Below are 22,065 nucleotides of genomic sequence, written 5' to 3' on the forward strand. Positions count from 1 at the left end.
CTTACAAAATAGGGCCAATAATACATCTTATGCTTCTCCCAAAGGAATAAAATTAAATATTTATAAAATGTTCTTTAAACTGTCAAAACTAGCTACATCATATTTAGTTATTTGGTAATCTGCCATGCTGCCAAGAGATTTTGTTTTTCCATCCTGAATTATCATGGAGATAATTTTGTCATAGTGCATTAATCAGAAATTCATTTATTAGCTTAAGGAAATTATTTTTGTTTTGTGTCATTGTCTCATTTCTACTTTTTGTCACTGTTTTGACAGCTTTGATAATCCCTGAAAAGAATCTAATGATTACTGAGGTACCAGTTTCTTTATTCAGTATAGAAAACACAATTAACTCTATGTTTTAAGATATTGCTGAATTTTGTCTAAGGGATAAATAACTTTGCATGATCATCTCAATTCATATTTAATGTGCAGCTTATATTTTATTTATATATAATATATATTTGCTTATATTTTAGTATAGAATAGTAAATCCCACAGTAATCATTTCTATAAGATCCTAAAATTTAACCATTAGAATTAAATAGTTCTTCATTCATCCACAGTGCTAAACCATCTCAGAAAGCAATTTTAAACATATGAGGCATGGCTTACTCATCTCTTAAGAGCTGCCTGCACCTGAGCACCTGGGCATATGTATGTGTAACCGTGAGACCCAGGAACGAACCAGGATTACAATATACTTCTGTGCAAAGTAAATGTGTGTTTGCCTTTCCTTTCAATAATAATTTTTTAAATGTTCTGGTTCTGATCAATGGAGATAAAGGCCAATCCTAATATTTCTGTAGTAGTAAATTTTTCTCAACTTGGATTAATTCACAAATATCAGTTTTAGTATTGCATTCAATCAATAAATCACTCCTAAAAGAGACTGGAAAAATAGTCAAGCTTTTTAAAACCAAACAAAACCTGAATCCAGCCACTGATTTAAGGACACTGGCTACAATTTCATGCTCTGGGCCAAAGAAACAATTTCTCAAAAATGACAATAAATTTTATCAAGGTTTGTAGAATTGCCAATTAGGACCGCCAGCTAAGCTATTGTGATTTATATATGATGTCCCAAAATAAGTGTGTGGGCTTCTCGCTGGTTTTTTAGTTTAGAAAGAAATGGCTTTTCTTTTAAATCATGAATTGGCATCAGCATAGAGTCTTTAAACCACAATGTAAGCTTAGTCTCTGACACTGCCTCAAGTGACCCTCTGGGAGCCTAAGACTTATGTCACTTGAGAAATAAAATTTGGCTGAAATTCTGTAGTATTTTTCAGGCATCAATATGTCTCTCTAATAAAAGGATGACATATATAGGAATAGAAACGAAGTAGCAAAAGACCACTAAATAGGGGGAAAAAACCTAATGAGAAAGAGAAGCTGGCTTTGCTCAGTCACTAAGAATGAGCTCTGCTGTTCCAAAGGACTGGAGTTCAGTTCCCAGCACTCACAGGAGGCAGCTCCAAACATCTGTGTCTCCAGGTCCAGGGCATGCAATGAATGCCCTCTTCCAGGCATGCAGGCATGCATACGCACATGGTAAGCTAAATCTTTCTTCAAAGGAAGAGAAAACAAGAGGACAGACAAATAACTCTGACTAAAGGACAGACAAAAGAAAGTATAATATGAATGTGGAAACAGAGTCAAACCCTAAGAAGAATGCCAATAAGCAACCTTTCAGTAGTGAAGTGACCCTGACCGTGAGACCATGAGACCGGGAAGCACTCATCTTGTTGACATTAACATTTAGGGGCTGCCTTTTAAAATTAATGGAAATAATTTAACTCCGAGGACTCAGCAAAGCTATCACTTTTCAAGCTTAGAAGTGAAATTTTGAAATGCTGGCTCACTTTTCAGATTTTAGAATTTATGGCATAAATTGAAAGCATCTCTGGCCTCCAAGTAGACACAAAGCCCAATGAGAGCAGACGATAGGCATGATTGGTCTCCAGCCCTTTTTACGTCCATCTTCTGATGGTAGGCACTGAAACAAAACGTTATTTAAAAGAGTTTCTCTCCTCTACTATTTGCATCTGTTGTATTGCTAGACCCTCAACCTAAAACTGACCTTAATACATGCATGTAATCTAAATGGTATGAAAGCATAAAGGAGGAGGGGAGATAGGCTATAGAGGGTTCTAGGGAGGGAAAATGGGGAAAGGGGATGACATCTGTATTGTAAATAAATAAAATATCCAATAAAAAAAGTGTTTCTCACTGGACACAGTGTGTGTACTCATGTAATCCCAGCACTTGAGAGGCAGACACAAGAGGATCATGAGTTCAAGGCTAGCCTACATATTGAATTTGGAAGCCATCTTGGACTACATGAAAATCTTTCTTTAAAAAATAAAATGAACAAACAAAAACCTAATAATTTCAGACAGGTTCAAATCCAAAAACTGCAACCTTCTTGGACCACCACGTGGCCTTCCTTTTCTTAACTGTAAGTTTTCGTGGAATGGCTTAAAGATAAGGTCTCTATTACAAGTGTCCTAAACAGAAATCAGGCTGCTTAAAGGGGAAATCATTCCTGTTTGAAGTTTAAAGATGGAAAATCGAGATTGGAAAGAAGGAGCTTCCTGTAGGGAAGCTTTTCACGGGAGCTTTCCTCTTATGAGATACCATGGAAGAAGATCTATAGTCCATGCTTGTGGACAGAGGTGTATGCAGGTTCCTTCCAAAGAAGAGGCAGAGCTGGTTGCCCACATAGAGCAAATTTAGGTTTGCTTTTATTTTATTCAATAGTATTTACTTATTGTTTTGAAAGTCTCAGGTAGCCCAGGCTGGCCTTGATATCATTATGTAGCCAAGGATAACCCTGAATTTCTGAGATTACAGGCTTGTATTATCACAGCTGGTTTCAGAGTTCTAAAAATCAAATCCAGGGTATAATTTTTAAGGTAATTATTAGTATAGTCTTAGCTGTTAAAAGGTTTCCTGGGAGTACCAAAGAATCCCCAAGAAAATACTGAAATACTAAGTATCCCTGTCACTGGCAAACACCTGTAATCTGGCAACTTGCCTGAACCTCAGATCTCCATCACCAATGGGATGAACAGCCAGCATGAACTTCCTGCTGTGACACAGCAGGAAGGAACACTGTTACCTATGAAACTCCTGGGCCTGGGTAGAACAGGATTTGAATGAAGACTCTACTGTGAGAGCAGGTCACGGAACATTTTAAGGCAGTGGCCAGGCCAAGCTGTGGTTAACTAGTCAACAGCATCAAAATATACTTAAGACACTAAAGAACTCTTGCAAGCAAATGCAGCTGGCAGGTGCTACATTCTTTTTTGTTTTTCTTTTTTTTTAAAGTTAGATATTTTATTTAGATTTCAGATGTTATCTCCTTACCCCATTTCCCTCCAACCCAGGAACCCCCATCCCATCCCCCACTCCCACTTCTATGAGGATATGCCCCCAACCAACCAATCCCACCTCCCCACCCTCGAATTCCTCCACACTGGGGCTTCCAGCCTTCACAGGACCAAGGATCTCCTCTCCCACCTATGCCTGACAAGGCCATCCTCCTCTACATATATAGCTGGAGCCATGGGTCCCTCCCTATGTGCTCCTAGGCTGGTGGATTAGATCCTGGGAGCTCTGGTTGGTTGGTATTTGTTGCTCTCCCCATGGGGCTGTAAACCCTTTCAGCTCCTTCACAGTCTTCTAACTCCTTCATTGGGAACCCCATGATCAGTTCAATGGTTAGCTGTGAACATCCTCCTCTGCATATGTCAGGCTCTGGCAGACCTCTAAGGACACAGCTATATCAGGCTCCTGTTAGCATGTACTTCCTGGCATCCACATCAGCATCTATCTTTGGCGACTGCACATGAGATGGATACTCAGGTGGAATGGTCTCCAGACGGCCCCTCCTTCAGTTTCTGTCCCACACTTTGTTTCCATATTTGCTCCCATGAGTATTTTGTTACTCCTTCTAAGAAGGACCAAAACACCCACACTTTGGTCTTCCTTCTTCATGAGCTTCATGTGACTAATACAGTAAAAATGGCCATCTTGCTGAAAGCAATCTACAGATTCAATGCAATCCCCATTAAAATCCCAACTCAATTCTTCACAGAGTTAGATAGAGAAATTCTCAAACTCATTTGGAATAACAAAAACCCAGGATAGAGAGAACTATTCTCAACAATAAAAGAACTTCTGGAGGAATCACCATCCCTGACCTCAAGCTGTATTACAGAGCAATAGTGATAAAAACTGCATGGTACTGGTACAAAGACAGGCAGGAAGATCAGTGGAATAGAATTGAAGACCCAGAAATGAACCCACACACCTATGGTCACTTGATCTTTGACAAAGGAGCTAAAACTGTCCAGTGGAAAAAGGACAGCATTTTCAACAAATGGTGCTGGTACAACTGGAGGTCAGCATGTAGAAGAATGCAAATTGATCCATACTTATCTCCTTGTACAAAGCTCAAGTCCAAGTGGATAAAGGATCTTCACATAAAACCAGATACACCAAAACTAACAGAAGAAAAGGTGGACATGAAACTTGAATACATGGGCACAGAGGAAAACTTCCTGAACAGAACACCAATGGCTTATGCTCTAAGATCAAGAATTGACAAATGGTACTTCATAAAATTGCAAAGTTTCTGTAAGGCAAAGGACACTGTTAATAGCACAAAACGGCAACCAAGAGATTGGTAAAAGATCTTTACAAATACTACATCCAATAGAGGGCTAATAGCCAATATATACAAAGAACTCAAGAAATTAAGACTCTAGACAACCAAATAACCCTATTAAAAACGGGGTACAGAGCTAAACAAAGAATTCTCAACTGAGGAAACTTGAATGGCCAAGAAGCACCTAAAGAAATGTTCCACATCCTTAGTCATCAGGGAAATGCAAATCAAAACAACCCTGAGATTCCACCTCACATCAGTCAGAGTGGCTAAGATCAAAAACTCAGGTGATAGCAGATGCTGGCGAGGATGTGGAGAAAGAGGAACACTCCTCTATTGTTTGTGGGATTGAAAGCTGGTACAACCACTCTGGAAATCAGTCTGGAGGTTCCTCAGAAAATTGGACATAGCATTACCTGAGGACTCAGCTATACCACTCCTGGGCATATACCAAGAAGATGCTCCAACATATAGCAAGGACACACACTCCACTATGTTCATAGCAGCCTTATTTATAATAGCCAGAAGCTGGAATGGACTCAGATGCCCATCAACAGAGGAACGCATAAGAAAATGTGGTACATTTACACAATGGAGTATCACTCAGCTATTAAAACAATGAATTCGAGAAATTCTTAGGCAAATGGATGGAACCAGAAAACATCATCCTGAGTGAGGTAAGCCAATCACAAAAGAACACACATGGCATGCACTCACTGACAACTGGATATTAGCCCAGAAGCTCGCAATACCCAAGATACAACTCACAGGTGCTGCATTCTTATTGAATAAATTGAACGAAACATTTAAAAGATAACTAAGGGAAATTCAGGCTGATCTCTATGAGTTCAAGGCCAGGCTGGTCTACCTAGCAAGTTCCAGGCCAGTATGGGACTCCACAGTAAGTCCTTGTCTAAAAAATAGATAAATAAAAATATAACTGAGAGAGTATGATGATTCTGGATGGAGCATAAAACTAACATTAAGAAATCATTAAATTCTGAGTTCTACTATGGTGACATAACAGTTTCTCCAAGATTAAGTGAATAGTACATAGGAGCAAAATGATACTGTGTGAGATGTTCACTGACATCTTGTGTGTGTGAAGTGGTTGCATATGTGTGTACATGAACATGTGGTTACACAAGTATACATGCGTGTGAAGGTTGGAAGTTAATATCCAGTTTCTTCTTGATTTTCCTCTATCTTATATACTGAGTCTGGTCCCTCACTTGAATCCAGAGACTGTTGATTCAGCTGCTCTAGCTAAGCAGCTTGCCCTGGAGACCTCTGACTCCATCTCCTGAGGGCTAGCATTATAGATGGGCTATCACACCCAACCTGATTTGACATGGGTCCTGGGAAATCCATCTGGATCTTCACAATTGCACAGAAGCACTTAACCCTGTGAGCTATGTCTTCAGTCCCTAGATTGACATCTTTAAAGAAAAAAATTGGAGCAAATGTACAAATACATCTAAAATATTGGTAAGTATTAGGTCTCATGATCGGTGTATGGGATTCAAGCCTTTTTACCTACTTATGTGTATATCTGATTCTTTCTTTAATCTCAAAACTTTAAAAACAGGAGATGAAGACTTAATAGAATTGGGAGAGAACCAACCAAACGAACAAAAACCTAACAAGGCATTATGGTACATAACTGTACTCTTAACACTAAGAAGACTGAGGCTGGAGGGCTCCAGGTTTAAAATAAGCACTGGCTATATAGTAAGACTCAACTTCAAAGTCAAACAAATAACCACAAAGCTACCTGATCAGCTCATGAATGACATACATCAGCAGGTGCAGTTATTACAAAGAGTTAGCTTAGAACCCTTGGAACCAGTGAGTCCTCCACACAGGCCTGAGGCTGAGGCGGCTCCCATGTGCCACTTGGATGCATTACCTGACAGTCCTTCAGTGCATTCTGAACAGAATTCTGATCGCCAATTTGATGCTGCTCTTTCAGCTTCCTCTCCTGGTTTGCAAACCAAGCTTTCAGAGACTGTACGCTGTTTTCATACTCTGACCATGACTCCAACAAGCCTTCCAACATCTGGATCTAAACAAATAGAAGGATGCAAATTCAAAATTTTTGTTTGAAAAATCAAATCATTGGAACAAAAATTATCCACTACAATTTCCTATGAGGTAAGAGTTCTGGGGAAGCAGCAGGGGTGTGGGAAGGGCTATCCTAAAAGGGCATGGCATACTTGCTTGAAAATGGCCTTGCAAAGCCCCTGCATGGTAAAATTAAAATGTGAAGATGAAATTCTTAGAATACAGTCTGTTGTATATGTAAATTCAGAAAATGAAGTGTATCAAATATCAGCTGATGGCTGTCATGGGTAAAGAAAAAAGTAAAAGGAAGAGAAACGAAGAGACATCTTTTTAAAAATCAGACTCATGAAATGTACAGACGGGGGAGGCTCAGAAGAGAACCAAGGGGACTAAAGAGGTCCGGAGCTGGGTCATCTTCAGGGGAAGAGCTGTGGGAAGCTCCCTCGTGCTTTATCTAGCTACACCACTTGTGCAACGGTTTCCCGCCAGCCTTAGCCTGCTCTCAGAGTCCTCCTCAGGATCAGGACAGGCGACCTAGCTAGCTCACCTTCTCACCCACTCGGCCTTGCAAGAGCTGCCAACTTTTATTCATTGCCCCAAGCTGCTCGGCAAAATCCGTCTTATCGCTGCGCTTGCTCTCCACGTCCTGACTGCTGATCTGGAGCACTGACTGGTTCACAAAGTCCGCCGTCAGCTGTTTGCAGTTAAGGTCGATCTTGAAACCCTGAAAGAGAGCTGAGAGACTCAGACGAGAAGCTTCCATGTGTAAAAAGGCTTAGCGTGTTTCCTGGAGTTGGAAAGCCTCAAACGACACAACCTGTGCTTCTTTACATGACCTGCCATGTTAGGGGCTTGAATATGTATTCATGTATGTTTATCAAATTACACAAGGGGCTGGAGACATGACTTAAGAGGTTAAGGGCACTGGCTGTTCTTCTAAAGGTCTGAGTTCAATTCCCAGCCACCATATGGTGGCTCACAACCATCTGTAATAAGGTCTGGTGCCCTCTTCTGGTACACAGGTGTACATGCAGATAGAATACTGTGTATGTAATAAATAAATAAATCTTAAAAATAAAATGAAATTACACAAATATAAATAGTAGGTATAGCCAGGTGGTGGTGGCACACGCCTTTAATCTCAGCACCTGGGAGGCAGAGACAGGCGGATTTCTGAGTTCAAGGCCAGCCTGGTCTACAGTGAGTTCCAGGATAGCCAGGGCTACACAGAGAAACCCTGTCTCGAAAAAAACCAAAAGATAAATAAATAAATAAATAAATAAATAGTAGGTATAATATAAATAGTATATGTATGATATGTAGAAATGGATAATTATTTTTTAAATGTGTTACAGTTTGAATGCGTAATGTCCTCCACAGGTCCAGGTGCTTGGGCACTTGGTCCCCAGTTCTGGATGTTCCCTGGGAAGGTTATCAAACCTTTAAAAAGTAGAGGCTCACTGGAGGGCCTGGAGGAAGTACATAACCAGGGGAAGGTTTGGGGGCTTTTATAGCCTGGCCCCACTTTCTTCTCTCTATCTCTTTGATTCCTGCGTGCAGATGGAATGAGGCTGGCCAGCCTCATGCTCCTGTTGCCAGGCCTTTCCCTCCATTAGAAACTGCATCCTCACTGGAATTATTAGCTGGAATAAACCCTTTCTTCCCTAAGATTCTGTAGTCAGGGTATTTTAAATAAAAATAACAATAACACTGCATCTTTACTTGATATTTCTACGTGCTTCCTTCTGAATGTCTGTCTGTTTACTGTCTGTTTACATTCGAAGTCCTGGTTTGAGTTTCTGAGCTCCTTCAAATAAAAGTCTAAGTGGATGAAAATGGAAACCTCGACGTGTCTGCTACCTTGTATTTCTGAAGGTATTCGTGGATTGCCTTGTAACCGATGGCATTTCTAATGTCCTCTTCATCCTTCAGAATGACACTTTCCATGAGTGCGATCCAACCCATGACCTCAGAAATGGCGTGGCGCGAAGGCAGCTTGTCCATCTGGAGCTGTGAAAGAGGAGACAGGATGGGTCCAAAACATTAGGGTTCAGATGTGACTCCTCTTAACACAGTGGCTCTCAACCATCCTAACGCCGTGACCCTTTAATACAGCCCCTCATGTGGTCGTGACCCTCTTCCATTTTTTCCTGCTACTTCATAGCTGCAATTTTACTACTCATATGAATTATAATGTAAATATTTGCATTATCCAATGGTCTGAGTCGACCCTGTGAAAGGGTTATTTGACCCCCCCCAAAAAGGTCATGACCTAGAGTGAGAATGGCTAAGTTAAAAAAGAGTCCTGTGCAGATTTCTACTATACACCAAGAAAGATAATAGCCCTTTATAGTTTTCAGATCTCTGAAGCTTGAAATCTCAGGCAAACACAATAATACTAGTCACCAAATGCCCACAAGGCATCTCATACCGTAAACACTGCATAAATATTAACTAATTAATCAAAACACCAGCAAGAAAACATATTCTCACTTTACAGCTAGTTTTATGAGTTTGAAAAAAAAAAAACCCTTAACTACAAAACACTCAACAGATGTATTTTGTTAATTATCTTGTAAAATCTCTGTGTACTGTGACTCCGGAATGCTAACAGAAAAAAAAAAAAAAAAAAAGAAAAACACCACATAGCAGGCAAGCTATCATTTTCTCTGCTCTTTGGCACTCTGACGTTTATCCCTGAAAGCCAATTTCCTGAGTATTTAAGATACACTCAGGATTCGGAATTTTACTTCATATGTCAAGCAATTATGCTCATCATGATTACAGTGATTTGCAGAAACAAAGCAATCATTTAAATATGCATAAATATATATTGCCTGGTATGTGGCAGGTCATGCCTATAACCCTAGCCCTTTCAAAGGCTGAGGCAGGAGGATCACCACAAACTCAAGACCACCAGGGGCTACAAGGTTGAGACCCATTCTCCAAATATATATAAAATTAAATATACATGACCTAATTCTATGAGGCTCTGAAAGGAGAGAAAGATGGGACTGCTCCACTTTCCTACGAATATACAGCTATTAAAGAGAAGTAGCATGTGAATTAAAAGCATCTTTCATACCTGGTCCACAGTGATGAATGTTAAAGAGACAAGAAGATTAAAATGTTCTAGAGTTCCAGGAAAGTTAGTCACTCAGAATATAGTCATGAACTGAATAACAGTGTCCCATGTGGTGTCCCAAATACAATGGAGGACTCATAGAGTTATCATAAGCTAGGCAGCCTGTGCTGATCTCTTGGTCCGTGGTAAGTATGCGCCGATGCTTGAACAGTGGCACAATGGACCAAGGATCGATTTATCAGAACATATCCCTGCTGTAAATGATGAGCGACTGCTCTTACATTGAGTAAAATTCAGTTTCCTCCTTGAATATAAGACGGCAGGACTTTTAGAGATGTTAGATGCTATAGATATTCACAGTTTTACAAGGTGCCTAGGTTTGCCCCATGAAATGTCAGTTCAAACAGGATCAACATACTCAAGTCAAGTTTTCAACACACACACACGGGAGAGAGAGAGAGAGAGAGAGAGAGAGAGAGAGAGAGAGAGAGAGAGAGAGAGAGAGAGAGAGAGAGAAAGGAGTGGGGGCCTGGAGAAATGGTTCCGGTTTAATATACACTGCAACAGCAGAGAGAAAAGACAAGCTCCGAGATAACTCTAGTTTGCACTTATATGCTGGGAATCAACTGTTCCCAAATAAGCAAGCTCCCTCTCAGTACCTGATGGAGCTTCTCCTGCACGACAGGAATGCCTGTCAGTAGGTCAGTCCACTGGCTGTCCATGCGGGACAGCTCCGCACGCAGGGCAGCTGTGTCCACTTTCTTTAATCGAAGGAGTTGATTTCCTGTGCTTGTGACTGATGACTTGAGGGAAGATTTGGCATCTACTTCTTTAGAGAACTCCTTTAAGAAAAAAAAGTCACAATGTTCAGTTCAGCACTGACTAGCTGGAGCTTTTCGTTTAAGGACAGAGAGCCATCTAGAGTACAGACCGATTACTTCCTCATATCAAGGGATCTGTCATGTGAGCTCTTTGGGGACAATTGAAGGCACCACACCTTTACATTCAAGTTAACCTATCGCCTTAAAGGCAACCTGGAGCCTATGTGTCTGCGTTAGTATTAGATACAAAGTTGACCTCAGAACTATCTATGGTAGTTTAGCTTCTTCTCTGTGTTTGGTGACAGCTGGTTTCCATTTATCTGATGCATGAGTCTGGCCTGAGAAGCAAAACGAGATCCAAATGCCTTAGGTCTCCAGACTTACCAGGAAAGCACTGAGATGATCCCGGACCATTTCCAGTTCTTGTGGGACCGTCACAGACTGTTGAGTCCAAAATGCCAGCCTGTCCTTTGCAGATTGTAGCCAGTGAATGAGATCGGCGGCTTCACTTTGATACCTTTAAGTACATTTGGGAGTCAATTAAGAAAACATTGAATCTCTGTTGTCTGTTGTCGGTTAAAACAAGGACCCCAAAAGACTTGGGGAAAAAGTACACAAGGTTGATTCCTTTTCTTTTAATATTTATAGCTTAAGTCTGTCCAGGATTTTCAGCACCCCTATTGCTAAGCTGAAAAATAAGAATGTCTTTCTCTCTTCTTGCATTGATGCCATTGGAAAATATTGGGTCATGCTTGACAATAAAGGTGTTTGAAATAAAAGTGATGAAGAAACAGTGCTTCGTTCGATAAACTTCAAACAACTGCCTCCCTTGAACACTTCCGTTAGGATTTCAGTTTGAAATATTACCCCCAGCATGTGTGCTGAAGGCGTGGTCCCCAGTTGGTGGCAGGATGTGGGAAAGTGTTGAAAATCTAGAAGAATTGGAGTGGAGACTAACAAGAGGATGCCATACAGAGCTATCCTGAAGGATGCCATGTCTCTGACATGTGTGCACACATGCACATGCATGTGCACACACACGGTTCCTGGCAGCAATAAGGTGATCTGTCTCTTCTGTTATCTATTCTTGCCACTACACTATTCTGCTCCAGGACCCAACACAATAGATTGGGTTTACCTTGGCCTGAAACCTCTGAAAAGTGAAGGAAGATAAATATTCCTTCTGATAAATTGTTTGTCCCAGCCATCACTCACAGCAATGACAATCTAACATATCCTCCATGGCCCTTGAGAAGGAATGCCTTACGCAGCAATTCCCTTGTCTCTAAGGCTTTGCAGTAACTAGACGAGGAAGCAGAGAGGGGAGCACAACACCAGCTGCATTGGGTACCGTTCTCCTTGCCAGTTTTAAGGAGAATCCCATGGGGATTTTCTGGTTGTCTTTGTTTTCTAAACTATGCCATTGTCTAAATATGCGGATCTTTTCCAAGCCCAGTATCAACCAGTCTTAGTAATACACCACAGAGCTTATCAAACACATACGAAATACTCATCCTCTTACCTGGTCCAGTGTTTCAGTATGGTCTCCAGTCTGTGAAGTTCCTTGGCTACTTTGTTTGTATTACTGAGCCAGCGTTCTCCCAGCTGATTTAGCAGACTTTCAAGCTCTGAACAGCTGACAGACATCAAAAGTCGCTTCCCGTCATCTAACACTTGATACAGTTTGGGCTGGTATTCATTAAGGCTGGATTTTAAATGCTAAAACGATCGATGACATTGGGTTAAAAGTTTGACTTAGTGCAGCTTCTGCCCCTGAGCATCATAGCTCCTCTGATATCTATACCCTTGGTATTGTCTGTTACCAAACACTAACTATCCCCACCCTGCAGCTCTGAAAGCTTGAAACCAGATTTATCAAAATATAGATGTTCTCTTTTTTAATTTGTTAGGAACGTTGGATGTGTTTTTAGCTGTCAAGCTGAAATATCTCTAAAACTGTGACATCAATCTAATGTACAAAAGAATGCTTGGTAGAAGTTGGTTGAACATGCCTTGAACGGTTTAAAAATGAGATCACTAGTTCCAAACGTGCTATTTGCCATCTATTTATAATCTATTGTCTATCATCCATTATCTGTTATCTATCTGTATACCTATTTATCATCTTTCCCAATCTATCATCTATGTCTATCATCTATCACTTACCTATCATCTATCTCTATCATATTTTTATCTCCCTATCATCTATCTATGTATCTATCATCTATGGTCTATCTGTTTGTCAGTAGGCCTATCATATTTAGCAATCAATAATCTATGTCTTCCTCTATCATCTATCTATCTATCTATCTATCTATCATATATCTATCTATCTATAATCTATCATCTCTATCTCTATCATATATCTAGCACCTGTATTTATCTATGTATCTATCACATATCTCTCTCACCTATATATTATCTATCTATGTACCTACCATCTATTGTCTAGCATCTATCATCTGTCTATTATCTATTTCACAGAGCTGAGAATCTACCTCATGGCAACATGCTTGCCAAGAAAGCCTCCACCCCTGCTACTGAGTGGCAGAGTACAGACCAAGAGAGTTTTTTTTAAAAAAAAAAAAAGAAATTCTAATTAAATCCAGCAGGTTATATGCACACACAAAAAGCATGAAACTAGGAGGAACCCTTGTGAGTAACAGGCTTTAGCCTTAGATAGAAGGAGATTAGAGAGGTCAAGCGGGGCTGGGGCTAAACCTCATTGTATAATATATGAAACCATCAAACAATAATAAAATGCATATACACTGTGAACAATGCAGACACAGTCTACATGTGCCCATGAATTTCAGCAAATTTAAAGAAAAGTAAAGGAATGAATGAAGTTTATCACAAACTTGTTTAAATCCTGTCAAAAGTTAGTGGCAAATTTCTAAAGGAAACATTGTCATTAATGGCATCACTCAGACATCCTTGGAGTCCAAACCTGGTAGAGAGTTGTCCTTTCCACAAGTCTGTCCTCGCTCTCCTCTACCAGGCCCACACTTGGGATGCTGTTTTCTATCACCTCCAGCTGTCTGCTGAGCTCCTGGCGATTCTCATCCAGATGGGACCACATCTACAAACACAGCAGTAGTTAAGGGAATCCCTGCACTAGGGAGGCTGGCAAGAAGATCACAAGTTCCAGGACAGCCTGGGTTATTAGAAACAATGGGCCTGGGGTGGGGTGGGGGAGAAACAAGTAACCAACATACAAAAAAAGGAGCATTTCCCCATGTGTGTAAAATTTGTAAGATAATCTGCTTCAACTAATGTCAGAAATGTTTAGCTGGCATTTGTCTGGAGAAACAAATGATGGATCTAAAGCAAGTGACACAATGGTGGCCCTCAAAAGTGTGCAGCTCCTTCCATCTCACTGTGTGTTTGTGTGTGTGTGTGTGTGTGTGTATGTGTGTGTGTAAGAGTTCGTGAAATTACAAGATAGGGGAGGGGAGGAGTTGGAGGGATGAAAATGATATAAAGTAGTATTTGTGTATAAAATTATCAAGAACTAAAACAAAATTAAGTTTAAAGAAGAAAGGAGATATAACTCCTAAAACTTTTAAGGAAAATGGGAAGATTAAAGGAATTGGGCCAGCTTAGGGCAACTGGGCTAATTATTAACCAAAGGAAGGGACCCATCTACAGGCATTTACACAGGCTTCTGTGGCTAATTACTTAGCTCTATGGACTACCTATTTGGTGTTCAAGGTCATACATTTGTGCTCTGAGTCTAGGGCATTAGTTTGCAGACTCTTTCTATAATAAACCAGATAGTAAATATTTCCAGCTTTATGTATTATTTAGTATCGATTGCAACTGGTCTTGTCTGCTCCATTGGATGAAGACAGTTGGAGATTAACAAGCAAACCAATAAAACTATTATAGCCAAATAACCTTTACATAAAACAGGCTACAGTTGACCCAGGGGCCAACTCCTGTTCCAGAGTCTGGGCCCTGTTGAAAAACAGCATCTTTTTTTTTCCTGATTATCTATAAGGTCTGGTATTTAAGAGGCTGTTTGCTTCCCTGTAGAGACATCATTCTGCATTCTGAAGCCTGTGTTCTCGCTCCCTCATTGGACCACGGTCTCACTGAGGGCAGTCCTGGGGACATGTTTATAGTTCTTGTGCCTGGGAATCTGGTGACAACTTGATAACTGCTGGATGAATAAACACTTGATTTCTTCACTTACAACGAGTAAGCAGACGCAAGTGAACAGAACGAGTGAACGGAATTTCTTGGGCAGAAGAGCAAATTCCTCAATGGAACTAAGAACACTGCTTATGGTGGCTGTGGATCTTGAACCTTTATTTCACTATTTTGGTTCAGAGTTTCTAGGCTGCTGCTGTTTAGCTTTTTAATTTTTAATGGCATATATATATGTACGTGTACGTTCACATGGGTGTAGGCACCCACAGAAGAGTCATGGGCCTCCCAATGTGGCCCCTAGGAACAAAACTTATGTTCTCTATAAGAACAACAAGCGCTCTCCTCTTGACTGCTGAGCCATCTCTCCAGCCCCCTGGGTGGCTACTTTACAACAAATGAATCTTTATACTTTTGCTCTCAGACCAAAACAGTTTGTCCCCAGGCTGTCCTCTGGCTTCTAGATTCCAGTGACAGGTCTTATCACAAGAACGACTGCATGGATAGAGCCAGGGATATGTATTTTTCATATTTCATGCTCCTACTTAAGTTTTTGGCTTGAAGTTCAAGTCTTTGAGCATCTTCATACATACTTTCTAAGGTTGGGATTCATCCAGCTGACTCACAATACAGTGCATCACATACCGACCATAAAAGGAAATCCACCACCCCATGGTTATAGGACAATATAATTCTAAATGAGGGAGCCCAGGTAGCTCAATTTTGCAGTCAGAAAGACGCTGACATGAGCAATCTCACCTCTAGGATGTATTCAAGCTCCACCCCTCTCTTGTGAGCCTGCTTCAACACAGCAGAGGCCTGAGCCATGCGGTCCGTGTGGGACTGAGTTTCCTCCGTAACTGCAAAGCCAACGATCTTTCTGAAGAGTATTTCAGTCAAAATCATGTGCGATTCCAGGCCCTGGAAGTATTCCTGTAAGTTTTGTCAGGCAGAAGGAGATGAGCAGCTCATTTGGACATTAACTTTAAATAAGAACTCTTTCAACAGCGGAAGCTGATAGAACACAGTTAACACAAAGGACATATCATTCCACCGCCTCTCCCCTCCCCGTCTCACCCTAAGGAACCACCATCTTAACAGCCACGGTGTGCTTCCTACAGGGGATTCCTGTAAAGTCTAGGCTCTGAGCTCCTAATTGGCCTTCCCTTTTGACTCTACTCAAGTACAGATGGCTCATCACTGTGCTACAGACACAAGTCTCCAAGACAAACCCTTGCATCTGTGACTAGCTGATAAAGGAGTATTCTCTGCTGACATCCTATGCACGAGGATGCTGACATCAGTGACACAGTCACGGACCATGCCTGTCACACTCCTGGCCTCCTGTGTCCCTTGGATATATTTGTTCCCCTCACCCTTGTCTTCAGATCTGGATACCCTCTTTTTCTTGAGATGCTTTCTTCTTCTTCCATGGCTGGGCTTAAGGCCTACTCTTTCCAAGTTACAGACTCTTTCTTTGCCTTGCTTAAGACAGATAACCAAGCATGTCCAGGCATATAATACTTTGTTAACAACGATTTCAAATTTCCCTTATATTTTATTTCCTTGCAATGGAATTGTCACCACTGCATAAGCCTATACATTTTAGGTACTACCTTTTATATAAATAGATCCTCATTTATATAAATAGAATCTCATTCTACCCCGGTTCTTCATTCAAGGACCATGGATAGAACTGAAGTACAAGACATTGATAATAACGGCTGACATGGAGCTCTTCTTATCATAAACTCTTTACCCAACTCATGTCATCCTTATGACAATTCTGAAGGTCTGTGAATTACTTATCTGACCTTTTACAAGTGGTAGCATATAGCCATCCAGTCTATGTGGCTAGTACAAGGTCACCCAGTTAAGTTGGGCAGAGCTGAGGTTTTAATTCCTATCAAATGACTGTAACGTTGGCCCCCACCAAAGCTGTAGAGGTTGCCCACAAAACCTAGACTGGACAGTAGAGGGTAGACTGATCATTATCACCAGTGCCATAATTGCTTTGTTGTGCCAGGAATCAAGATTAGTGCCTAAGACCCAAGAATATTAGGCAACGACTCTACCCATGAGGGATACCAGCAGCCTATTTTGTTTTATTGTTTATTCTCAGATAAAATCTCATGTATTCACTCCTGCTCAACTTGCTCTTTAGCCTAGGTAGGCCTCGAACTTGAAATTGAGATTACAATACAAGCCTGTGACATCAGGTCCAGCTTAGAACCATTATTATTAACCAACCATCAGTTGATGAAATGATCGTATAGCTGGAAAAGACCTACCAAGCCAAACATGCACTGAGAGTCAAGCCTGCTTTCAACACAAGCTTACCTCCTGCTCTGGCCTTGGCAACATTTCCCACGGCCAAAGGGTCCCCTGTGCAGCAGAAGTGGCAGCTGGGGCCTACTCCCTTAGAAGTTTTTCCTAACTGAGTGTCTTTTTTCTGTTATTCGATTGCTCCTTGATCCTACTCTCCCTTCTGGAATAACTCAGAGTGATCTTTTATTGCTATGGTCAGATTTGAGAAAAAACAGCTGTGAACTTTAAAGCAATGTTTTCATAGCCAAATGATAAGGCTTTAATAAATCATACAACTCTTTAGACAGAAAACCTCTGGGAAAAAATAGCAAAAAAAAAAAAAAGTATAGTCCCCTTCCCCCCACAATTCGAAAATAACAGCCCACCAGAGAGTCACACAACAGTAGAATGTTAATCATTTAAAACTCAGTGAGACTGTTTTGTTTTTCTTCTGGGAATTCCCATAGCCTCGGAGGCTCAGTCTGTGGCCTGGTAAACTATCCATAGTCATTGCTAAAAATGTGTTAAATTAGGAGTGTGTGTGTGTGTGTGTGTGTGTGTATGTGTGTAAAACATGAATTTATTCACTAAGGAGTAATGAACCTGAGCTTCATTTGGAAACACACTGACGAAGCAGTCTCGGGGTTCCCAAGCCTGATTACGTGGTAAAAGTTCTGGTCAAGCCCAGGAAAATCTCTGAGGCCAACAGCAACTACAGGAGAATGTGCTTAAGGGCCAGGAGATCTGAATGACGCAAGTAACAGACACCAAAGCGGAGTGGGCAGCCCTGTATACCCAGAGTGGAGTGAGAAGTCTATGCCAGGACAGTGAGAGGGAGAGAGAGCACCGAGAGCTAGGTGGTCAAGAGGCCCTAACAAATAAATAATGGAAAACTGAGTAAAGAATGTAGCTAGTGAAAGGATCCATTGGTGGAGCTTTTATATCACCACATAAACATAAGCTTAGTTGCACATACTTTGAATTCCAGATCTCCGGAGGTGAAGGAAGGAGGATCAGAAGTTCAAGGTCACCTTCAGCTATACAGTGAGTTTGAGGCCAGCTTGAGCTACATGAGACCCTGTCTTTTAAAAGAAAAAGAAAGAAAAAGAAAGAATCTGGGTCCCTCTAAGGAAAGGCTTTGAGTTTCTCCTTGATTAAAGTTTATATATGGCAAGAATTGGGTTAACATTCATGGAGAACTGATAAGTAAAATTACTGATGAAATTACTTGTTTTAATTAAAAAAAATACAAATTCTCTTTATCATTTCTCTTTAGTCCAGATGCTAGGGGATTTGAACAAATGTCTATAGACCACTTAGAAGTGTAATTATCCAAATATAACTCATAAAAACCAGGCATATTTGGTTTGAGATACCAAACCCCTCTATATAAGGGTTTGAGACCATGCTATTTCAGCTAGGCTTTCCTGGTCTCTTCTTACCTTGTGCTTGCTGAGCAGCTGCTGAACCTCTTCTTTGGAGGATACAATGATCTTCTGGTCCCCTGCCATCTTCTCCTGCCCCGTGTCCAGCAGATCTACGAGATCTTGCAGAGCCTTATCATACTGACTCTTGAGAGCAAGGTTCTGGTTGAGGCTGCTCCTCCTGGAGCTGATGGTCACCAACAGCTCATCATACATGTCCTAAGGCAGAGGCACCAACACCAGTCTCAACCACATAGTTGCAGTACTGAGCCCATCACCTGCCCAATAGTCCAGCAAGGTCATGCCTGTCTGCAAATGAATCCTCCAGGGAGTCTCCGCATGGATGCAAGCTGCCTGTCTTTCTTATGAGCCTCCCTGGGGAATATCTCAAAAAGGAAAAGAGATACTCTGGACTCCTCTCTCTAAACCTTGTAGTGCATATGCATGGGGTCATGACTTTCCTGGGGTTCGATCCTGGGCGGGCCCAAGCTCTCCTGTTCATCTTGCTTGGCAATCTTACATATTCTCTTTTGTTTAAAATTTGATTGTTCTCTTAATGAAGAAGTCATAAATCATAGAAGAAGAAGAAAATCTAAATAAATAACATAGTGTGGGAAGAACCATTGGGAGAAAAGTAAAATTAGAGTCTTAGGCCAAATATTAGATACAATTTATATTTATTAAAGAGTAAAAAATATAGGGCTGAGGACGTAGCTCACTAGCCCGGCACTTGGCTAGCATGTATAAGGCTTTGGTTTTGATCACTAGCACACTCACAAAGCTTAATGTTTCAAGATCTAAGCAAATGGTGAGAGAGAGAGAGAGAGAGAGAGAAAGAGAGAGAGAGAGAGAGAGAGAGAGAGAGATCTCATATCTGCCGTTAACAGCCAGCACTGGCTGTTCTACCAGAGGCTCCAACATCCATATGGTGGCTCACAACCAACTGTAACTCTGAGGAGATCCGACACACTCTTCTGACTTCTGTGGTACCAGGCACACACATGCTGCCCAGACATACATATAACCCAAATACCCATACACATGAAAGTTAAAATACATAAGATGCCAGGCAATAGAAAACAACATAGTTCCTAGTAATGACACATGAGGCCACTTCCTGTCTTCTCTGACTGTTGATTATTCATGATGTGATGTAGGGTTAGGCTGTTAAACAAAACTGTCCCAAAGATGAAGAGAGATCACAGAGAGAAAACCTGATTCTTATGGTTATTACGATCTTAACATTCATTTACTCTTGTAGTAAATGAACAGAGTATCTCTCACATTGCTGTTGGCTAAATAGTACCAGCTCTCAGAGCACCCGTGAAACAGAGAGCAAAATAACGAGGGACGTTAACGTGAAGACCAAAACCTTCAGACTTAAGGCAACTGGTTCTGCCAAATGTGGTGAAGTAAACAACTGTTTGATCTGGAAAGACATTTTAGGAGATGGTGAGGCACCAAACAAAATTTACTGGAGGCATACGGATCTGATTAGTGTATCGTACTGAGGTGGGGCAGCCAGAACTGTTCGATCTGGAAAAGTTCAACTTGAAGGCTTATTTATGGCTATGACGCTTGACTCTTACACCTGACGCCGAAGCACTGTGGGAAAATGACCTAAAGGAAGGGCAAGTGGGTGAGGAAGGCTTGTCCTGTGACATTTCAAAATGTTAGCCAAGGGCCTGAGACAGTCGAACTGAGAGTGACTTCTTGTTTTGTAAGAGCCTTTGTGTTTTCTCAGGAGAAGGACTTGGGACTTCGTGTTTGACTCAGTGTCCCCAAGTGTTCTGCAGTAATGCCCAGAGACAAAAACTAACCTACCATGTGAGCGATATCCAACTGCACATGGTTTAAGTATACAGCTTGCTTTCTTTAATGTGTTAAACTTCACAGGTTTGGGAAGGTATCTCAGATCTGGCCTTTAGCCCATGTAGTAGTTCTGCCAGGGTGTCAGAATTAACGCTAAGTGGTTTTTTTCTTTCTTTCTTTATCTCTGAAAAGTCATGGAAAATTCTGCATGCATTTCCAAACTTTATAAGTTTTGTTGCTATTTTGGAATTGAGCATTTGTATTACATTCCAACGTGTGTGCCTGATAAACTCTCACTTTGAAACCCATGTTCTAAAAAGTCTTACCTTGAGTGTTTACTCTGTTAAATCATCCCTAGAAATATATTACAATATTAGATGAAAATCCTCTCATCTTTAATTTTACTAGGTAGGGATCATAAGAATCATTATAAGGATAATTATATTTTCAAGAGCATGAATGCATGAATGAATGAATGAATGAATGCTACCACTGGATTATAGCATGGTGCTTAGATATCTCCATAAGGACGTGTATCAGGAAAAAAAATATGGATGCTGGCTGCATGAGACTTTGGATCATTCTATTGTACTAAAACTAGCCAAAAGTTCAGAAAAGTTGTGTTACTTGTAAATAAAAGTAGAGACCTAAATGATGTGACATTTGTTTGAAGAAATTTCCAATAGGATGGTGAAAACGCTTCCTTGATTTTCAGGTAAGATGGGCCACTGAGGCTGAGCTGCCTCACTGGAGACGGTACCTGGAGCTTGGAGAGTTCTTGCAGAGCAGACTGCTCCACTTGCAACTTGTCAGCCCGCCGCTTCAACTCAGAGATTCCACCATCGAGCTCTCTCAGTCCCTCTTCAGCCTGTTGGATGGCCTAGGTAAGAGTCACAATGTTTCCTTCAGACTCTGAAGTACAATTCTACCCCACAGAAGCTTTTTGACTTTTAGTTATTTTTACTTTTTCTTTCAAAAATTAGTTTAAATACATAAGAAGAGACTAACTTAAAATAAAAACACAAAAAGCATCAACGCATACTACTGGGAAAAGAGAAGGTCCTTTATTATATTACACGTCAGCTTTATTAGGCAAGGAGGTAGGGCAGAAGTAGGATGGAGGGCTGGGAGAGGAAAGGCCTCCTTAAACAAGGGATGTGTAGATAAATCATCCTACATTAGAAGCAGCATGTAGGATAGACTGTGAATAAGGTATGTTCCTGAGATGTCTAGGGGACCATGTAGCTTCCTACAATGCAGTGGAGTATCACTGGACACTGTGCCAGTGTAGCAACAGGAAAGTGTGAGGAAAACCTGGGCAATGAATGGTTGTTCCTCACTCTAAAGTGGAAAAGTCAATTAGCAAGGATTAAACTGGTTGAGCCTTGTCGGCCCAGGATGAGGTCTCTGGGAAGAGGAGACCTTGCCCTAGACTTCAAGGAGCTGACAGTCTTGTCAGGATACCAGTAGAAAACAAACCAAATCTCAATAGAATTTAGGTACTAAAATTCGTGATGCAACTCATCTCTGACAGGGGAATGGAGGAGGGAGTACCAGACCAACAGACTCTGGTCTAAGTGGGTTTTTGGAAGAGCTACAACCCAGTTGCCCTTGACAAGGAGAGGAGTCTGGACTCCAGATGGCAGATGAAACACATGTCCTCCCTTTCCTGTCCTGAAACCTCTCTGAAACAATAGTGAATATTTTGTTTGCTTGTTTTTGGAGTGC

At 41.1% G+C, this 22,065-nt stretch overlaps 1 protein-coding gene across 2 annotated transcripts in view; it reads right to left on the bottom strand.

Annotated features, from left to right (window-relative positions):
• Positions 1-22,065, bottom strand: part of Syne1 (spectrin repeat containing nuclear envelope protein 1) — a 471,763-nt gene that overhangs the window by 88,943 nt on the left and 360,755 nt on the right. For both annotated transcript variants that reach the window (XM_028764327.1, XM_028764328.1), the window contains 10 exons: positions 21,098-21,217; positions 18,544-18,744; positions 15,554-15,727; positions 13,593-13,724; positions 12,165-12,361; positions 11,027-11,159; positions 10,481-10,663; positions 8,597-8,746; positions 7,284-7,460; positions 6,582-6,737 (listed from right to left, as the gene is read on the bottom strand). In XM_028764327.1, the coding sequence (XP_028620160.1) occupies positions 6,582-6,737; positions 7,284-7,460; positions 8,597-8,746; positions 10,481-10,663; positions 11,027-11,159; positions 12,165-12,361; positions 13,593-13,724; positions 15,554-15,727; positions 18,544-18,744; positions 21,098-21,217 (1,623 nt within the window). The remainder of the gene's footprint in view (positions 1-6,581; positions 6,738-7,283; positions 7,461-8,596; positions 8,747-10,480; positions 10,664-11,026; positions 11,160-12,164; positions 12,362-13,592; positions 13,725-15,553; positions 15,728-18,543; positions 18,745-21,097; positions 21,218-22,065) is intronic.

Source organism: Grammomys surdaster, unplaced genomic scaffold (genome assembly GCF_004785775.1).
Source record: "Grammomys surdaster isolate TR1022 unplaced genomic scaffold, NIH_TR_1.0 143, whole genome shotgun sequence".
Taxonomy (NCBI): domain Eukaryota; kingdom Metazoa; phylum Chordata; class Mammalia; order Rodentia; family Muridae; genus Grammomys; species Grammomys surdaster.